The following is a 19,998-nucleotide window of genomic DNA, read 5'->3' on the forward strand; positions in this document are numbered from 1 at the left end:
CCCCAGTGTCCTATTAAATGTTTTAATTCTTTCAGCTCTACTGGGAAGTCTGTTCCACTCACGTGTTCCTCTAAAAGCAAAAGATAATTGACCAAAGGTAGTTCTTAATGGCACATCACCTCTAATACTGGCACGAGTATATCCTGTTATCTGATCTATATAATCCTTAAAAACAGGTGGAGCAAAACCTTAACAAATAACTACCAAATCAGCAAATTGAATCAAATGTTCCCAACTCATAATAGAAAACTTAGTTAATATGCTACAATGGTGAATTTTTTTTTTTTTATCCCAGACCTTAAGAGTTTGTTTATAAATAATTTCAACTGGTTTAAGAAAAGACCTACATGTTTGAGTCCAGGTAGTCTTGCAATATATGATATGAGGAATAATCATTGAATTCATGAATAGAACTGCTGCTTCGTTGGTCAAACTATTTCTAATAAATCTGAAATTTCGCTATATTTACCACTTCACATGTTTTTTAAAAGACAGTTCAGAATCCAGTTATAATCCTAAATATTTAAAGTCATGTACTACCTCAAGTTTTTGTTCCTGGACAAATACATCTGCTTTCACATCATAATCTGGTATTTTAGTAAAAAACATACAAACAGTTTTTCTGACGTTAAGATGTAAACGTGAGTTTGTCTTCTAATATTTGTTTCAGGCTGCAAAACATTTAGGACTGTTCTGGGTTTTAAATTGTATGTAATTCTTGGCCTCAACTGCAATTATTGCATTTCGTATCCCTGGCTTTGACAATGATTTAAAGTAAGCGTGACTATGATGTTTTCATTTGTGCAAAGGCTTCTCAGTGGTTTTATGTTTTTGATCAATAGAGGGATTGAGAGTCCAGATTATGCATCTGCCGCTATGCTTCCAGTTTATTTAACAGCAGCCGGTCTAACCATCTCTCTCTCTGTCTGTCTGTTTTTCAGCTGATTTCGGCTTCTGCGCTCAGATCACACCTGAACAGAGCAAGCGGAGCACCATGGTTGGGACGCCATACTGGATGGCCCCGGAGGTGGTGACCCGCAAGGCCTACGGGCCCAAAGTGGACATCTGGTCCCTGGGCATCATGGCTATCGAGATGATCGAGGGCGAGCCGCCGTACCTCAACGAAAACCCTCTGAGGGTGAGAATAAAGACTTCTAAGCCACACTCAGTTCTTGTTTCTTGGTAATATCATGGTACTTGATCATGATGATGTAATTTCTCATCATATATATATGTATGTATATGTATATATGTATGTGTGTGTAAACCATGGTATTATTTGCAGTTCTATGGGTTTCCAACAACTATGGTATTACCATGGTAAAAAAAGAAAAAAACATGGTGATACAACAGTGCTGTAATTGCACATGAAAAACACAAAATCAAATTTCATATAAGGTGTTTAGACAATACAGGTTTTAAAACAATAATATATTATATATATTTAATCATTTAGCAGTAAATTATTAAATTAAATTATTTAATATGTAACAAAAATGTTTTTAATAAACACATGCGATTTAGAAACCCCTTCAGTCCAAGACTAATAAATAAAGAGTTGCAAAATCTAGAAAAATCATCTCAAAATGTGTCAATGCTGAAATATACTTATGGACTAAACTTTTTTTTTTTTTTAATTTTCTTTATTGCATTTTAAAGAGTGGAACAAAACAATATAAATATTTATAATATTTCAATAACATCTGTTCCTGATTTGAATTGATTGTTTAATAACATTTAGTTTTTTACATACAAAATGATTTATTAAAAGAAATAGATAAAATTATATATAAATAAATAAAGGCTAATTTTAACAGCAAAATAAAACAATCTAAATGTATATAATATTAAAATAACGTATCTGTTCCTGATCTTAATTAATTGTTTAATAATATTATATTTGAAAAATAAATACAAATATCGATAAAATAAATATATTTATTTTAAATATGGCCTCGTGTGCTCCTTCAGATGTCGATAGATGAAAACATTTGCATTGATCATCGATTGATTACAACATTTATTTCCACTCACATCAGCTCTAAAGGCTTTTATCTTAATACGCTTGCTAAAACTATCGTGGGCAGACATGAGGTTAATTTGTGGCAAACAAAACTGAAGCAGTAGTCGGATATAGTGGCAACAATGAGCAGTTTGCTTGTTCATTTTTTAGAACCTCTGGATGGTTTTATATAGGCCTAGATTTACATTGGATCATGATGTAGTATTAAAGGAACTGATGCTGTAGGTAATGTTGAAGATTACTGTGTGACCTTTAACCCCTGCTGTTGTCCAGGCTCTGTATCTCATCGCCACCAATGGAACGCCGGAGCTGCAGAACCCAGAGAAACTCTCGTCTGTATTTCGGGATTTCTTAAACCGCTGTCTGGAGATGGACGTGGAGAAGAGAGGCTCTGCCAAGGACCTCCTACAGGTGTGTGTGTGTGTGTGTGTGTGTGTGTGTGTGTGTGTTTCCTTCTAGACTTATTAGATAAAACATTTGCTTCCAGTATCAATGTTTAATTAATATTTTTTTTATTTCAGTTTTAATTTTAGTACTTAAAGTTTAAATTAAATTCAAATAAAAAATGTTGCCTTGGGAACAAAGCTTTTTTTTTCTTCATGGTTCTAGTATTAGTTAACAGTGATAAACCTGGAATAGATTTAATATATATCAGTAAAAAGTGACTTAGAACATTTTAGAGACTGCGTTATGCATGAAAAGTAAATAATAATTGATCAGTTCTTTAAAAAATATAAAAAACTTACTACACATACTACCAAATGAATAGACTTGAGTGGCAAATGGATTAAGAAATGCAATTGATTTTGCATGAAAAAATTTAAAAGTGCATTTCAAGTAACTTATTTTACTGTTAAATTATTACAATATAAATATGAAGTAAACTACTTTTATTTGTCAATTAGGAAAGTTATTATTATTTACTTTATTATTTATTATTTAGGAAGGTTAGATCAAAAACATACATTTTAACATTAAATCTAAAATTTTGATGTGAAATTTACTGTTGTTTTACATAGAATTGTACAGTATTTAATGCGATTACATCAGAAGTAACTGGAATGGAATAATAGAAAAATTAAGAGTAATCCTTACTTTGCTTTTTACAGGGAAACATAAATTACAGTAATTAAGCACTTATTAATGCATTACATTAAAACAGGTTTATAATGAAAGAACGAAAGAAATGAACAGTAAGGATGCATTAAATTGATCAAAAGTGACAGTAAAGACATATACATTGTTTCCACAAAAATATAAAGCTGTTTTCAGCTGAGCAGCAAATCAGTATATTAGAATGATTTCTGAAGGATCATGAGACACTGAAGACTGAAGTAATGATGCTGAAAATTCAGCTTTGATTACAGGAATAAATTACAATATATTAAAGTAAAAAAACTTCAAATTTGAATAATGTTACAATATTTCATAATTTTACAGTTTTGACTGTATTTTTGATGCAATAAATGCAGCTTCGGTGAGCAGAAGTGACGTCTCTCTCTTTCTCCCGATAGCATCAGTTCCTAAAAGTGGCCAAACCTCTGTCCAGCCTCACGCCGCTGATCATCGCAGCTAAAGAGGCGGCTAAAAGCAACCGCTAGCCCCTCCAGGACAACGGGATGACCCCCGGCCCCACCTGTCCTCCGCCCCGCCCCGACCCCCAGAGCCCTCTCTCTCTCTCGTGCCGCCCCTCGTCCTCTAGTGCTGCTGTTTTAGGGTTCGAGGGGCATCTGCGCTCACGCTGTGGCCCCCGAAAAGGCTCTGAAAGGCGACATCACTGGAAACAAATGGCCACGGCGCGTCAGGCCCAAAACATTATGGGGGATTTCCCCCTGGCTGACTCTCTGGGTCTCACTGTCAGTTTTTCTGTTGCTTTTTTTGTCGTTTGCTTTTGTGTTGGAATCATGGGAACATGATTGATGTTTTCATGGATGTATTTGTTGGGGTTTTTGTTCATTTTACAACGTTTTTTTAAAGTTTTTGTGTGTGAGAGAGTGTGTGTGTTCGCCGGGTCATAGATTAGCTGAGATTGTGACACGTTTGTACTGCGATCTACAGAAAGATCTCGTCCGATATGTTTTTTTGATATTGAAACATGATTTGCAACAGACTATTGATTTAGGTACTATGAAGGATGCCTGTGCATGAAGAGACTGCATTTCAGATGAAGAAACGACCGCCTGAGGTCCGTTCTGTCCCATAATCCCTCCACATGGTGGAAACCCAACGAAGCGTCAGTGCGTTACGATGGTTTGTGTTGCCACAAACATTAATGGAATTTAAATTTTCTGATATTACGTTCACATACCCCTTGGCCTTAAACTGTGACGTGAACAGTAGGACGTAACGAAGACGACACCACACACCAAGATGCAATCTAACACCATTTTGATTCTTTCAGGACTGATGGGATTTGTTTAGAAGAGAATCTTTCCTGTAAGCGATCAGTGAGTTTCTGCGAGCCATAAACTCTTTATATAAGGCCTTTTGATGAATTGAAATTCTTAACTGAAATGGGACGAATAAACTTCAGAAGTAATTACGGTGTCCAGGTGATCTTTTGTAACGGCCGTGTTGCTGACCTTTGTGTTTATTACCTTTTCATCTCTTGTTTAACATATTATTTTACTGAATTCCAAGAGTTAAAACACAAAAGCCCCTTTTTACGTTTTTTTTATTTTATTTTCTGGATGGTACTCTGTATGTATTGATTTTTTATTTTTTTATTAGATATCCATATTTATTTTTGAGATTATAATAGGACTGCACTCTGGACCTTATTTACTCATTTTTACTTTATAGGTAGCAGGTTACAGTTAGGTAGAAGTTAAGATGTAAATATTTTATATAATTTAATTATTTATCACTCAGTATTCCTGTCAAATTGAACGCTATGCAAAATGTCCCGCAGGTGGAACGTTGGAACGCTAACAGGTTTAGTATAATTTAAATACAAATATTCTAATAGTACTGTACTCTGAACATGAGGAAATTTGACCTTGCCTAATATAAATCTCACTGTACAAATAATACAAAAGTACAGTGATGAAAATATTATTCGAATCTAACTTTAATTTGATGAATATTAAATAAAAAAATAGGAAAATATTATGAATTTAATATGAATATAAAATAAGATTAATGGTTAAAAAATACATTTTAAATTATAAATATTTGATTCCTTGTGTGTGTGTGGTGTGTGTGTGTGTGTATATATATATATATATATATATATATATATATATATATATATATATATATGTATATGTAAACACATTTTTGCTTTCACTAGTTCAACTAGTCCTGCACTCTGATTAACGAATTTATGAAAGTATAAATATATACGATGTATTACCTTAAGGTATAATAAGTTAAATGTTGTGTAATATAATAAAAGTAAAGAGAAAAAAGAATTTAAAATTTGTGAATAAGCCTGCAGCATGTGTGACTGTCAGTCACTAGGTGGCGCTGTGATGCTATTATAAAATCAAACATTTAAAAATGTTCTTAGGATATACACTCACTGGCCACTTTATTAGGTACACCTTGCTAGTATTGGGTTGGACCCCCTTTTTCCTTCAGAACTGCCTTAATTCTTCGTGGCATAGATTCAACAAGGTGTTGGAAACATTCCTCAGAGATTTTGGTCCATATTAATATGATAGCATCACGCAGTTGCTGCAGATTTGTCGGCTGCACATCCATGATGCGAATCTCCCGTTCCACCACATCCCAAAGATGCTCTATTGGATTGAGATCTGGTGACTGTGGAGGCCATTTGAGTAAAGTCAACTCATTGTCATGTTCAAGAAACCAGTCTGAGATGATTTGAGCTTTGTGACATGGTGCATTATCCTGCTGGAAGTAGCCATCAGAAGATGGGTACACTGTGGTCATAAAGGGATGGACATGGTCAGCAACAATACTCAGGTAGGCTGTGGCATTTAAACGATGCTCAATTGGTACTAAGGGGCCCAAAGTGTGCCAAGAAAATATCCCCCACACCATTACAACCAGCCTGAACCGTTGAGACAAGGCAGGATGGATCCATGCTTTCATGTTCTTTATGCCAAATTCTGACTCTACCATCTGAATGTTGCAGCAGAAATCGAGACTCATCAGACCAGGCAACGTTTTTCCAATCTTCTATTTTCCTATTTTGGTGAGCCTGTGTGAATTGTAGCCTCCGTTTCCTGTTATTATCTGACAGGAGCGGCACCGGTGTGGTCTTCTGCTGCTGTAGCCCATCTGCTTCAGGGTTCGATGTGTTGTGCGTTCAGAGATGGTATTCTGCATACCTTGGTTGTAACGAGTGGTTATTTGAGTTACTGTTGCCTTTCTATCATCTCTAACCAGTCTGCCCATTCTCCTCTGACCTCTGACATCAACAAGGCATTTTCGTCACACAACTGCCGCTCTCTGGATATTTTCTCTTTTTCGGACCATTCTCTGTAAACCCTAGAGATGGTTGTGTGTGAAAATCCCAGTAGATCAGCAGTTTTTGAAATACTCAGACCAGCCCGTCTGGCACAACAACCATTCCACGATCAAAGTCACTTAAATCCCCTTTCTTCCCCATTCTGATGCTCGGTTTGAACTTCAGCAAGTCGTCTTCACCACATCTAGAAGCCTAAATGCATTCCGTTGCTGCCATGTGATTGGCTGATTAGCAATCTGTGTTGCCAAGCAATTGAACAGATGTACCTAATAAAGTGGCCGGTGTGTGTTTATATATATATATATATATATAATATATATCCTAAGAACATTTTTACATGTTATATAATGTTATATATACACCAAAGAAAAGCAAGTGTGTGTCATTATTAACGCTGTTAGGTTTGTTTGGAGTAAAATTATCAATGATGTCGCTAATCTAAGAATTAAAAAATAAACTACACAGTGAACAAACCTGCAGCATGTGGCAGTTCGTCACTAGGTGGCGCTGTGACCCCACTGTTAAACACTTAAAAATATTCTAAGGAAATAATATAATAGAAATAGAAAAGAATTACAAGTACATTTAAATTATAAATAAAATTACAAGTAAATAAAAATTATAAATTAAATTAGAAGTAAATAAATTATAAAATCAATTAAGTCAGTCACAGAAGAACAAGTGCGTGTGTGTGTGTGTGTGATTGCTAACGCTGTCAGGTGTGTTTGGGATGATGTCGCTGATCTGAGGGATGCTGGGATGCTGTGTGCCGTCGCCATGACGACAAGGTACCAGCTGGACAATCTGCATGCAAATGGCAGATTTGGGTTATTCTGGTTATAGATGGCTTTCCTGGGTTATTTTGTGAGAGAGTGAGAAAGAGAGTTGTTAGATGTAAACTGAAAGTACACTCAGATACTACAACCAAACCTGATATTACTGTCACGGCAGTGTCTAAACACCATGGTATTTACCATGGTACTATTTTCAAAAATTCTGAAGTACTTTTTGTAAGCAGTAACTGAAACTACAACAGCAAAACTGTGGTAAAGTGGTATTAATGTGTCACAGCTGTCAACAAAAAGGAAAGTATAAGGTCAGGAAAATTGTGAAAGACACCATTTGAATTCATCTATATTGACATCTATATTGGTGTATGTGTTTCAGACTGAAATGACAAAATGAAACCCAACTCTTTCTCTGACCTCAGTTGTGGTCTGATGGCCTGTAGCTCTCTCTCTATCTCTCTCTCTCTCTCTGTGTCTCTCTCTCTCTCTCCCTCTCTGTGTGTTAGAGAGAGAGAGAAATCTAAAGTATAATAATGATAAAAAGCTAACCTCCAAACCAAACTCCAGTGTTATTCCGTCCTAAACAGAGCCACAAAATTGGCAAATTACTTCTCAATGAAACAAAAGAGAGACAAGTTCTTTCACATTATCGACTTTATGACCACGATTTAGAAATAAAGGAAGACAAAAATCCTGGATACTGAGAGAACAGCGATTATGCAAACACTGTGACCTGAAGCAAATAGAAGATGAGAAACACTTTCTTCTTGTCTGTCCCAAGTACACCACTACAAATATTCTTCCACAATTTGAAGAATTGAGTTGTTCATTCTTAACTCTTAATGACTCAGAGAAACTACACTATATACTCGGAGAGGATGACACGGGCAGTCAAACTAGCTGCAAAATATGTATTCACGATACATACCATATACAATGGTTAATGCATTGCATTCATTTTGCTTTATTTGACATTCTTCATTATATATAATTGTAATTATTATAATTAATATTAGAGATACTCTCTGCGTTTTTTTATTTTTATTTTATTGTATTTATTTATTTTCTCTCATTTATTACTCATTTATTATTTTGTGTTGTAGTTATATTCTATACATACTTAAAATGTTTTGGCAATACTATAACACAAATATCATGCCAATAAAGCAACTTTAACTAGAGAGAGAGAGAGAGAGTGAGAACACAATAGCAACACACCAATAATCACTCAGAATATCACAGTGACATTCATTCTTTCTCACTTTTCACTTCCTGTGAGCTCTGATCTGTCCTATTAAAATAAAGGCATAAATGGCAAAAAATGATAAAATCTTAAAAAAGGAACCACATAACTCTACAGCAACCACTTCAAGCACTCTCAAGCACATCAGAATTTTAATACGCATATATAAACATTACATACACACACACACACACAGAGTTTTAAGCAGTGAAGACATATAATTCTCCAGTGTAAGCAGTGCTCTCATTAAGACAGTGTGTGTGTGTGTGTGTGCGCAGTCAGGAGGTGAGACACTATTTTCTAGCGACGCTGAATTTCACATGACACCTTCACCAGAGGCTCAAGGTCGCCGTGACAACAGGTTTGACAGTGAAGCGGAGTGTGTGTGTGTGTGTGTGTGTGTAATAAATGTGGGACAGCGTGAAACTGGGTCACAGCAACACAATGTTTTCCTGATATTTGGATGCTGTACTTTTAGAAGGAGATGCATTATTATATTCCTGAAAAATATACCAGCAGAAGAGGAGAGATAAGAGTTTATCTATCTGTCTATATTGCCATCAATCATTTTGAAAATCTATCTGTCTGTCTGTCTATCTATCTTGATGATTTCAGTCAATTCTGGTGAATATGGGACAAACCTCAGAGCAGCATAACAATGGTAAGTTGTACAGAGAGGCAAAACGTGGACGCTGACAAAATCATGAAACAAATTTCATTTGTTTGAAAAATGCATACAGCAGATGCTCTTAACCAAAGCGATTTACATTGCATTCAAAGAATACATTTGATCATTTTCATGAGAATCCAACCCATAACAGTGATGATGTTAGATTATTAGTGCCATGCTCCACAGTTTGAGAAACAGGAATGCTTATGAATTTATTTCTAGGGCATCTGGTTTAAGAAATAGAGCTATAACTCTGAACTGTTTCGGTGGATTAACAAATCAAACATGGCTCTCAGATTGTCAGTATATGATCTCCAGTTTCACTGACTCCATGTTCAGTGTGTTTGTGAGCTCATGATGTTCATGCAGATAAGCATTGTGGGGTAACCCTTTATTTTAAAGTGTGCTTGTTACACATATTACATGTACTTACTATTATAATAACAATTATGCATAATTACATGCAAGTAACCCTAAACCAAACCCTAATCCTAACCCTATATAGTAAGTGCATGTAGTTAATTAATATAACTCAGTACTTAAATGTATAATTACACTGTGTCAAGTCATGTCTGCTTTATTGTCAATTCTTCCACATGTACGGCACATACATACAGAGAATTGAAATTGCGTTACTCTCAGACCTTGGTGCATACAGTTAACATTTAAGACACTGACAGTAGACGTTCAAATACAGATAAATACAGTTTAAACATATGTACATACAACTATACAGATATACAAATGAGGACATTGTAGAAAAATAAAGAGATAGATAATGTGGCATAAGGCACATGGCAGATAGAGTGCAAACAATTTAAATAAAACAAAACTGTGCAGATATATGTGTATATGTATAGAGTGTATATATATATATATATATATATAGTGCAAGAGGAGCTTATCAGTCTGAGGACATTGTAGAAAAATAAAAAAAGAGATAAATAAAGTGGCATAAGGCACATGGCAGAATAGATGGAGTGCAAACCAGTTTTTTTTTGCAAGGACACCTTAAAGCGTAACCCATTGTGGGTGTGTGTGTGTATCATGACAGGAAGTGCAGCGTTTGTTAATGGATTGCTGCAATTTATCGCCTTCCCATAAATGAGGATGACGATTATTCAGGTGATGTATGAAAATGACCTTCCGTCTAAATGAGAGCAGAATGGAAATGGAGGCCATATCAGAACTGATGAGTCATTTACGACCTCTTGGAAAGAAGAAGTGCTGAGAGCGTTTGTTGAGTTTTTACTGTGTGCGGACATGAACAAATATATGAATAAATCAGTCGTCAGTTTGTATAAGTCCCTTACTAGTGCAAAATACTGCTCGGAAATGATTTCACTTAAGTGTTTTAAACAAATGATCAGAAAATGTTGTTTATCCTCAATAGAGGTCAAATGAAATATTATTTACATTATTTCATACTATACTACATTTATATTATGATAAATACATTTTAAATGTCATTATATTTTAGAATATTTTATTTTCAGTTAATATTTATTTATTTTGTATAATATTTATATTATTTTTTTAAATTTGATTTAATTTAATGTGTATTTATAAAGAGTCCAAATTATCCTTAGTATAATTTCATACATTTTATTTTATTTTAATTTAAAGAGTTTAATGGAAGCTTTATGGTAGTGATATTCAGTTATAGCCTACATTTGACTTTTTTTTTTTTTTTTTTTTTTTACTTAGTAATTGTATTTAGACTTCAAAATTAGTTAATTAGAGTTCATTAATTGTGGGAATCATATAATGATATATTTTAGAATATATCATGTAAAAATGTAAAGATCAAGAACATGTAAAAATCATGAACTTTTGCTGGTTGCAGAGCATATTTTTCTGCAATAATCCAAAAGCCAATGGGGTGACTTACAAAAATACATAATCACTGCAGCACTCTATTGGTTTAAACAGTAATTAAAAAACTCATTTGTGACCTATTTGTGGAAAATTCTATACATTTTTGCTGAAGCTGTTGTTGGTGGTCGGTCAGACAGAGACAGCCGTATCTCCAGAGCTCTAAGAACAAATAGAGTCCAGCTGGACTCTCCACAACATCAGAAAACAGAGAAACAGAAACCCTGAAAACAAGAGCGTGTGAGCAGCGAACACACATCCAGAGCGCAGTGGAAACTCCTCCTGTCATCAGACCTTTGACAGGTTCATGGAGTCTCCAGGGCTGATCTGGGATCTGTCAAACCGCTGTCACTGTGTGCAGAAAATCTGAGCCTGTTTACACTCACCTGCATGTTTGGTTGGTTGCTAGGGTGTTGTTATGCAGCTGCTAAGAAGTTCAGTGTGTTTCTGTGGAAACTGGAATTTTATGCAGGAATTATGTAAATTACATCCTCGTCTGTGTCCATCGAGCTGCGTTCTGATTGGTCGACTCTCTCAGTCATAAGGAAAAAAAAAAAGGTCATACTGTAGTATGTTAAATGGCACATGATCTACAAAAATAAACATCAAAATTAGTGTAAATCAAGAGTGTTTGTGTCTATTTACTCACAGTTCATGAAGAAGCTCATTTGAAGGTCACTGTTTAAAAGCAAGATGAGCTAGTTTATGCACTAAACCTGATTATGTCTGGTTCATGCAAGATATTTTTTGTTATTTATTATTATTATATACTGGATCATATACAGTACTGTGCAATAGTTTGGGGTCAGTTATAAAACATAAATAATTCATTAAGGATGCAATAAATCGATGGTATACATTTATAATGTTACAAAAGATTTCTATTCCAAATAAACACTGTTCTTTTGAACTTTGTTCATTAAAGAATCCTGAAAAATAAAATGTGTCACGGTTTCCTCAAAAATATTGGGCAGCACATCTGTTTTCTACATTGATAATAATCAGAAATGTTTCTTGAGCAGCAAATCAGAATATTAGAATAATTTCTGAAGATGACACTGAAGACTGGAGTAATGATGCTGAAAATTCAGCTTTGATCACAGAAATAAATGACATTTTAACATATTCACATAGAGAACAGCTATTTTAAATCAAAAATTTTTTTGGGCAGCTTGGATCACGTACTTCTCCCGCAGCATCTCATTCTGTTTCCTGCACTATTGCACTATTTTTTAGATGCATTTTGTCCATAGAAATGCGTTATTCAGTTCTGTAATTTTACGCGACCGGCTGAAGTTGGACGTGCACTGTGGGCAGACCCGACTAATCGATAATGAGAATCGTTGTCGATGATTTTCATTATCGATAATAATCGATTTTTATCGATTAGTTGTTGCAACCCTACTATTTTTACTGTATTTTGGATCAAATAAATGCAGTCTTCGTGAGCAGAAGAGAATATTACTGACAGAAATCTTAGTTTTGAATGGAAATATACAGTCATGGTAACACCATGGCACAGTTTGTTGATGAGAAAAACCTGTTCCTCTCTCTTTTGTACATTCTGTCTTGTGCGACACACACACACACACACACACACACACACACACACACACACACGCACAGAGAGATGAGCTCTGGCCGTTGTTGTTCTGTTCCTGTAATGAAGGATGTCCTTCAGAGTCTTTGTTGTTTCAGTGTCTTCAAAGGGTCTGAATGACGTGCGTCTGACACCATCATCATCATCATCATCTCTCCATCTGACGGCCGGTGTGTGTGTGATCACGAGTCTCGGCCTCCATTATTTGTCTCGGCCCTTTCCACGCTCACGGCTCTTTGAACTTTTCCAACCCTCAATTATCTGTCTTCTTCCATCACAAGAGTCTCAACTCTTCTTTAAGTCTTGTATATGTAAATGAGCTCTGTTGTGATTGGCTGACCTCTTCGCATGTGAAATTAGAAACAGTCATGTGTTTCCTGTTGGGTCGATAAAACGGCATCTTTTAATCATAATAGAAGTCCTCCTAGTCTTCTAGCATCAGGATGTGTCTATATCTGTCGGTTCTGATGGAGTGGGACAGTGTGTGTGTCTCATTAGACTGATACAAAGAGAAAAAGGCAGTTATTTCCCCCATCTCTCTCTCTTTTGTCTTTTATCCTCAGACTGCCAATTTTTGTGGGAACCGTGATACATTAAATTTTTTCAGGATTCTTTGATGAATAGAAAATTCAAAAGAACAATGTTTATTTGAAATAGAAATCTTTTGTAACATTATAAATGTTTTTACTGTGACTTTTGATCAATTTAATGCGTCCTTGCTGAATACAATTATTAATTTTTGACAGCAAACAGATGTAAACGGTAAAGCTGACATTACAACAAAGACTCAAACATGGCGCTTTAGCTGCTCCAGCATCTTCCTAAGCCTGTGAGCATTTCTGAGGGTCACGGGTCCGAGGAGGAGATGAACGTGAGACACACAACTCAAAACCCTCTTCTCCTGTCCTGACTTTAACCGCTGTCACTCTATAATCCAGAGAAGTGGGTTAAGAGCCCACTCCCAACCTGCTTTTAACTGACCCACATGCCACCCGTCCGGCCCGCAGTCATAACGCTGATGACTGCCGTAATTCCCCCGCGCTCGAGCGTTTGCAGAAAGATGGAGATTTTGCTGTTTTTTGGCAGGTGGACAGCAGGCAGGAGACAGATGTCAGGAGGCTTTTTGGAGGCAGGATTTTATGCTGAGTAATAAATAAATAAAGAAGTGGATAAAAGATCTAATAGAGAGTTTATGAAGGGTTTGAAAGGTCAAAGTGCACAATTTCAGCGCTTGTCAAAAAACCTAACAACTGTAAAGCCACAGAGCAGCACGCAAACGCCAAGACAAGTCACGATACTTCAGGAGGGCAGGGGAAATAGCTTAAATATGCCTAAAACATTACCTTAAAAATGTTTTAAAAGAAACATGTTTTAAAAAAAATTAAAAAAACAAAAACAAAACACAAAACCATTTGCCAATGGCGTTCAAACAATGAAGTCAAAATATTATTCTAGAAAAATGTAATAAAAAATAATAAAAACTAAAGAAATAATATAAGAAATACATAAAAACAAAAAACAAAAAAACTAAACATAAATTGAAAAAATAAATATGAACAATTTAATAAACCACTAAATTAAAAAAAAACTAAAAAGGAAAAATGTAAATAAATAAATAAATAATAATAATACATTTTATATAATATAATAAAACTGTATAATAAAAATAATAAAATAAACTGAAAACTACAAGTAAAATGTAAAAGTAATGCATATATATAAAATAAATATTAATTAAATTAAATACATTTTATTTCAATAAAACTATAAATAAAAATAAGTGTAAGTAAAAATCCTTAAAATAAATATTTTTAAAATAAAATTCAAATAAAACACCAAAAATAAAATAATAAATAAAAATAAAATATAAAATACATAATAAATATTAAATGATCCAGTAAATTAAATATTCTAAATAAAAGTAAAATGTAAAATAAATAAATAAAAACAACAAAATACATCTAAATTAAAAAATGAAAACCAAATAAATAAAAACAAAAAACTAACAAGTAACATTTAAAAACTAATAAACAAACAAATAAATTAATCTTTGTTTTACAAAACTGTAAAACCAAATCTGACCACAGATGTTGAGCTTTTATGAATGTTGAGGATGTCTGACAGTATTTTCCTCTTGTTTTGGTTTACATCAGTTCGTGTCTTGTCTGCCACACTCACGCTTCTCTACATGACCAAAATCCATCAGAATCCCTGCAGACCTTTAAATGCCACTACAAAATACACTTTAGTTCACATAAAGTCCAGATTTATTTCTCTCTCTCACTCAGTGACCAAGAATCTCTCTGCTGTGAGATGAAGAAATAAAACAGAGTTTGGGAAAGAAGCCAATGGGAACAGAAAGGTGAAGAGGAGCAGCGGGCCATCCGTCAGGAGCAAAAAAGGATTAATTACTTTAGTGTTTGACCTGGAGAGACCCGGATCAGATTATCCCAGCGCTTCCGTCCGTCAGTCCGACAGCACACAGCCATTAACCCTGCTAGTTTAGGACGCGTGACTGAGGAGATTTGGGGTTACTGACCCCAGAAAATGAGTTTTCTGACTCCTAGATTCAGTGTTAACAACAACATCAAACACTATCCCATTTATTTTCTTATTAAATGTCCCTGCTCTTACTAGCAATGATTTATCAGTGCTCATTTTCCAGAAAGAAATAAAATAATATGTTATTTATGTTATTAATTTAACAGCATATGGGGCGTTGCTAGACATAAAGTGCTACTGGGGCACAGGCCCCCCATTACTCACATCACTTTTCTTTCTTGAAAGCCAGTTGCGTGCAATAAGTGTACAACACAATGAACTACTGTATCCAAACATGTGTAACCCACTATTCCTACACTGCAAAAAATCACGTTTGTGGGCTGGAAAATTGGGAGGGAACAGGGCAGCAAGTGAGAAATGAGAAGACATTTTATTCTATCCGTCAGATTTTCCTACCAGGGTTTACTGCGCATGCGCACATCAGTATTGCGTAATTTTTCTCACGCTGAACAACGATAATTACTATTTGAATTACTGTAAGGGGTAGGTTTAGGGTTGGGGTAGCTGTTGAATAAACCATAATGTAACAGGTAGCATTTTGCGTTGTTGAATTTTACTACTGTTTTAATCTGACAGGGTAGCACAAATCGACAGAACACCGGCTCGGAACGGCAGAAAAATTCATGGTACGCTAAGCGTTAAAGTATAAATGTGCTGCTATGGCATACAAGACACTTCTGCGTCAGTTTCAGTTAAACACACAGATGCGCGCAGGCATGGATTCTTGCGTGCATGAGTCAGTTTTTCGATTAAATCTATTGCTTTTAGTGTTGATTTGGTTATTGCATATACTGTAGATTAATTTCTATCGATCTAAATTAATACACTGACAGTGACAAATAAAGTAAATTATAACTCAAACTTGAGATTTTACTGAGGCACAGCAGATTTTTACGGGGGCATGAGATGGATTGGGAAAAGCATATGCCTAAAACAATGCTCAAAAACAAACAAACAAAAAAAACTATTTGCAAATGAAAGAAAAACAATTCAAAAATCTGAATAAACAAAAAATAATATAATAAATAAATGAAATGGCCTAAGTATTAAATAAATTAAAGGCCTCTTTTATGCCTCTTTTTACAGATCATTTTTATAGCTTGTTAAAATTGCCACTTTTAGGGTATGAGCCAAAACCTGCCGTTTTTGTTTGTCCCTTTAAATGCAAATAAGATGGTGCTCCCAGCCCCTTTTTCAGCTTGCCCGGTGTCACAGCCTGACGCTGGTTTGTGGAGGTGTAATTAGACAGATGGTGGAGGGCAGAGAGAGACTGAGATCCACACCAGCAGCTCCTGCGGACCAAAAACACAAAGTGAAGACTCATTTAAGACTGAAACAGGAGTTTGAATGGACAGAAGATGAAAAGCCAAATCCTTCATTTTTAGATGGATTTCTGTAATTAATGTAAGAAGTAAACCTTTAAACACTGCACAAAATGATTTTCTTTCTTAGTATTTGTCTTGTTTTCAGAACAAATATCTAAACAGATACAATTCAAGATACAATTACACAAGAAGCAAAATTATTTAAGATATTAACCCCTGGTTTCACAGACAAGGCTTAAGCCTAGTCCTAGACTAAAATGCAAGTCTGAGCTGTTTCAACTGAAATAGACTTGCACTGACTGATCTTAAAATATATCAGTGCCTTTGTTTTGTTTCAAGATGCACACCAGTTTTTTTCTAAGCACGTTTATAAAAATTGCTTAAATGTCTTAATTGAACTATGATCTAATCCTAGTTTAGTCTAAGCCCTGTCTTTGAAACCGGGCCCAAGTTTTTTTTTTAATTACTTCATTTATTTATTTGTTTTTATATTTTATTATTTATTACTAATTTTGAGATAAATATTTGTGTTTCAGGGCAAAACCTTTCTGTGTGATTTCTTTATTTTTAGTTTGACATTATTTTATTTATTTTTATTAATTAATTTAGAAAAATAAAATGTTTTTTTTTTATCTTAACTGACAAATGTTCTTGTTTTAAACGGAAACTTAATTTTGACACTTTTTTTTGAGAAAAGACTGAATATCTTCTGTCATGTCATGTTGCTTCTAAAGAAAATGTCTTGATTTAATAATGTTTCGTTATTTGTACTGTAGAACAAGACAAAAAATACTATTGCATTGAAGTCATTTTCTCTCTGAAGTCTATTTTTAATGTAAGTCAATAGGTTTTCAAGAGATCCAGTCTGATCTTTACAACTAAACAGGCAGTTTTTTGCTACTGTACCTTTAAGACATCTGTTTCCTCTGTTATGATTGGCTAACATGCATCAATAATTTGGTATATTTTCCTAAAAGAGAAAGAATGTACATTTTAAAACATGCATATCGGCTAAAATTGAATTATTTCATTTGTTTAGGAGCTCAAACTACAGTCGTCAGCATGCAGCTTTGAATCAGGACACAGACGCTGTCTAATTCTTAATATATTTTATTTGTTCTTTTCTTAATAATATCCAGTTTGTGTGCTTATTGTCCATCCAGGATTTGATTGGTGCCACAGGCGACTCCGTCCACAGCGTCTGTCCTGTACCGCACGTGAACAGACGGTTTATGGATCTAACACATCTGAAGCTCACATCACTAGTTATACATCACGCTTATTGCTGTTTCCCCAGGTTTAAAGATTTCATAGGAACAAAAATAAGAAAAAACTGATCAATAGATTGATATTCTCTGATTGATCTGATTGGTCTCTCAAGCATCAAGCATTGTGTCTTCATTATTGTCCTGAAGAAAGTGCTAAAGTGTATTTCAGTGATATATTTCAGGTTTAATTTCCGGTGTATTAACATGACGCTGTCAAATGGAATAACCAGAGATCAGAGACAGGAACATCAAAACATTTGGTGTATGTCACAAAGCATGTCAGGAACACCAAAAGAAATGCAGAGGAATAAATAATATCATTATGTTTTATAAAGACCAAAAACACACAGTGAGGTGGGTTCAAACAGTGCTGTGGAAAATACAAACTGAGCCCTCTTAAAAGCAAAACGAACAAACTAAATAAAAAGAAGCATTTCAAAGATTCCTCTTAACAGAACCCAACCCATTTCTTTCAGCCAGGCATGTTTGACTCAAAATGAAACATTTCAATTTTAAATGTAACAGTTGAACTTCAACATTCCACCCGCACTGCTACATTGTAACAAATATCCAGACACCGAGTGTTTTTCACTCTGTAAAATGTGCTACATTTGAAGTGATCTGCAGTAATCCACACAGAAACCAACAGCACTGCCATTTAAAGGAATAATTCACCCAAAAATGCTTTAAGAATTTACTCACCCTCAGGCAAAGCAAGATGTAGATGAGTTTTAGAGAAATGTAGCATTCCATAACTTGCTCACCAATGGATCCTCTGCAGTGAATGAGAGTCCAAAGAGCTGATAAAAACATCACAATAACCTACCCCAGACAGGAACATAGTTTTGGCCCAGATCCAGCCCACATCTGGCCCGTGTGAAATCCATGCGTACCAGATGTGGGTCGGATCTGGACCGACACTGCTTGCTGTCTGGGACGCCACTCCAGTCTATCAATTAACGTCTTGTGAAGCCAAAAGCTGAATGTTTGTAAGCAAATTCTTCATCAAGAAGTTTATGACTTTATAGCTACATTTAAAAATCCATAATAATGCATCCAACAGTGAAAAAGTCCATCCCCTGTTGTCTCTCACATCAAAATCCTGCACAATGGTGCTTGATCTCTACATTTCTTTCCTGATTCAGATTTCACTTTTTCACTGGAGTTATTATGGATTGCAGAGGATTCATTGAACAAATAATTCAATACTGCATTTTTCCAAATCTGCTGAAGAATCAAACTCAGCTACATCTTTAATGGCCTAAGGGTGAGGATATTTTCAGCACAGTTTCATGTAAACTATTCCTTTAATTACTGTCAGTGTACCAGCTTCTGCTCTTCTGTCTGTTTTTGTGCCTTACAATGTCAAAGGTCAGAGCATGAGGCCTCATAAGCAGCAGCTAACAGTGATGTACAGCTCTCTGGTTCTGTCTGCGTTATGGACACCTGTGACCCGTATCAGTTTGAATCCTGCCTGTTTGACGCACTCTCAGAACACATTTGTAGGCATGAATTAGAGATGATGGTGGCAGTCAAAGTGCCGCATCCTTTTCCTCCACGCGTCTTGGTAAGTGTGAAATCTAATCCTCAATCACTGCCATTGATTTTGTTACCGTCTGCAGAGCCATTCCGCGGGCGCTCATTCACAGCACAAAGCAAACGGAGCCGGCGTAAGATTAGCCGTCGGAATTGGGAACGCTCCCAAATGGAATTAGAATGGTTATGAAAACTGGCAGACAAACCGAAGCGTTGCATGTTGCCAGGTGGATCGTGTCCAGATTCGACTTCCTGCTGTGTCTGTAAATACGTCTCTGAATCACACAGAAAGCAACGGCAGGGAATTTTACATGTCATGTGTGACGCTCAGTAAAAGAGTTTCCCATGTTCCTTTAGGACAAATAGAGTCATGGGAAAGTGGTTAGCTATCATAGACAGAAGCAAAGTTATAATAGATTATGCAATATCTGTAGGCCTTATTTATGAAATACAAGCAGAACATAAATCATATATTATAAGTTTTGTACATGAAACATATAATTTAATCAAATGTGCCAGTTATGTAAAGATTTGTTTGAACGAAAAGTTTGGGGTCAGTAAGTTTTTTGAAACTCATGGATTCAAAAAGATGCATTAAATTGATCAAAAGTGACAGTAAAGACATTTATGTTACAAAAGATTTATATTTCAAACAAATGCTGTTCTTTTG

The 19,998-nt window shown here is 35.2% G+C and overlaps 1 protein-coding gene across 2 annotated transcripts in view; it reads left to right on the forward strand.

Annotated features, from left to right (window-relative positions):
* The window catches only part of LOC306888330 (serine/threonine-protein kinase PAK 1-like), a 57,359-nt gene extending 52,795 nt beyond the window's left edge, over positions 1-4,564 (forward strand). For both annotated transcript variants that reach the window (XM_079446546.1, XM_079446547.1), the window contains exons 13-15: positions 942-1,138; positions 2,297-2,434; positions 3,538-4,564. In XM_079446546.1, the coding sequence (XP_079302672.1) occupies positions 942-1,138; positions 2,297-2,434; positions 3,538-3,624 (422 nt within the window). In that variant the 3' untranslated portion in view covers positions 3,625-4,564. The remainder of the gene's footprint in view (positions 1-941; positions 1,139-2,296; positions 2,435-3,537) is intronic.
* The last annotated feature ends 15,434 nt before the right edge of the window (positions 4,565-19,998 follow it).

Source organism: Barbus barbus (assembly GCF_936440315.1).
Source record: "Barbus barbus genome assembly, chromosome: 22".
NCBI classification, from domain to species: domain Eukaryota; kingdom Metazoa; phylum Chordata; class Actinopteri; order Cypriniformes; family Cyprinidae; genus Barbus; species Barbus barbus.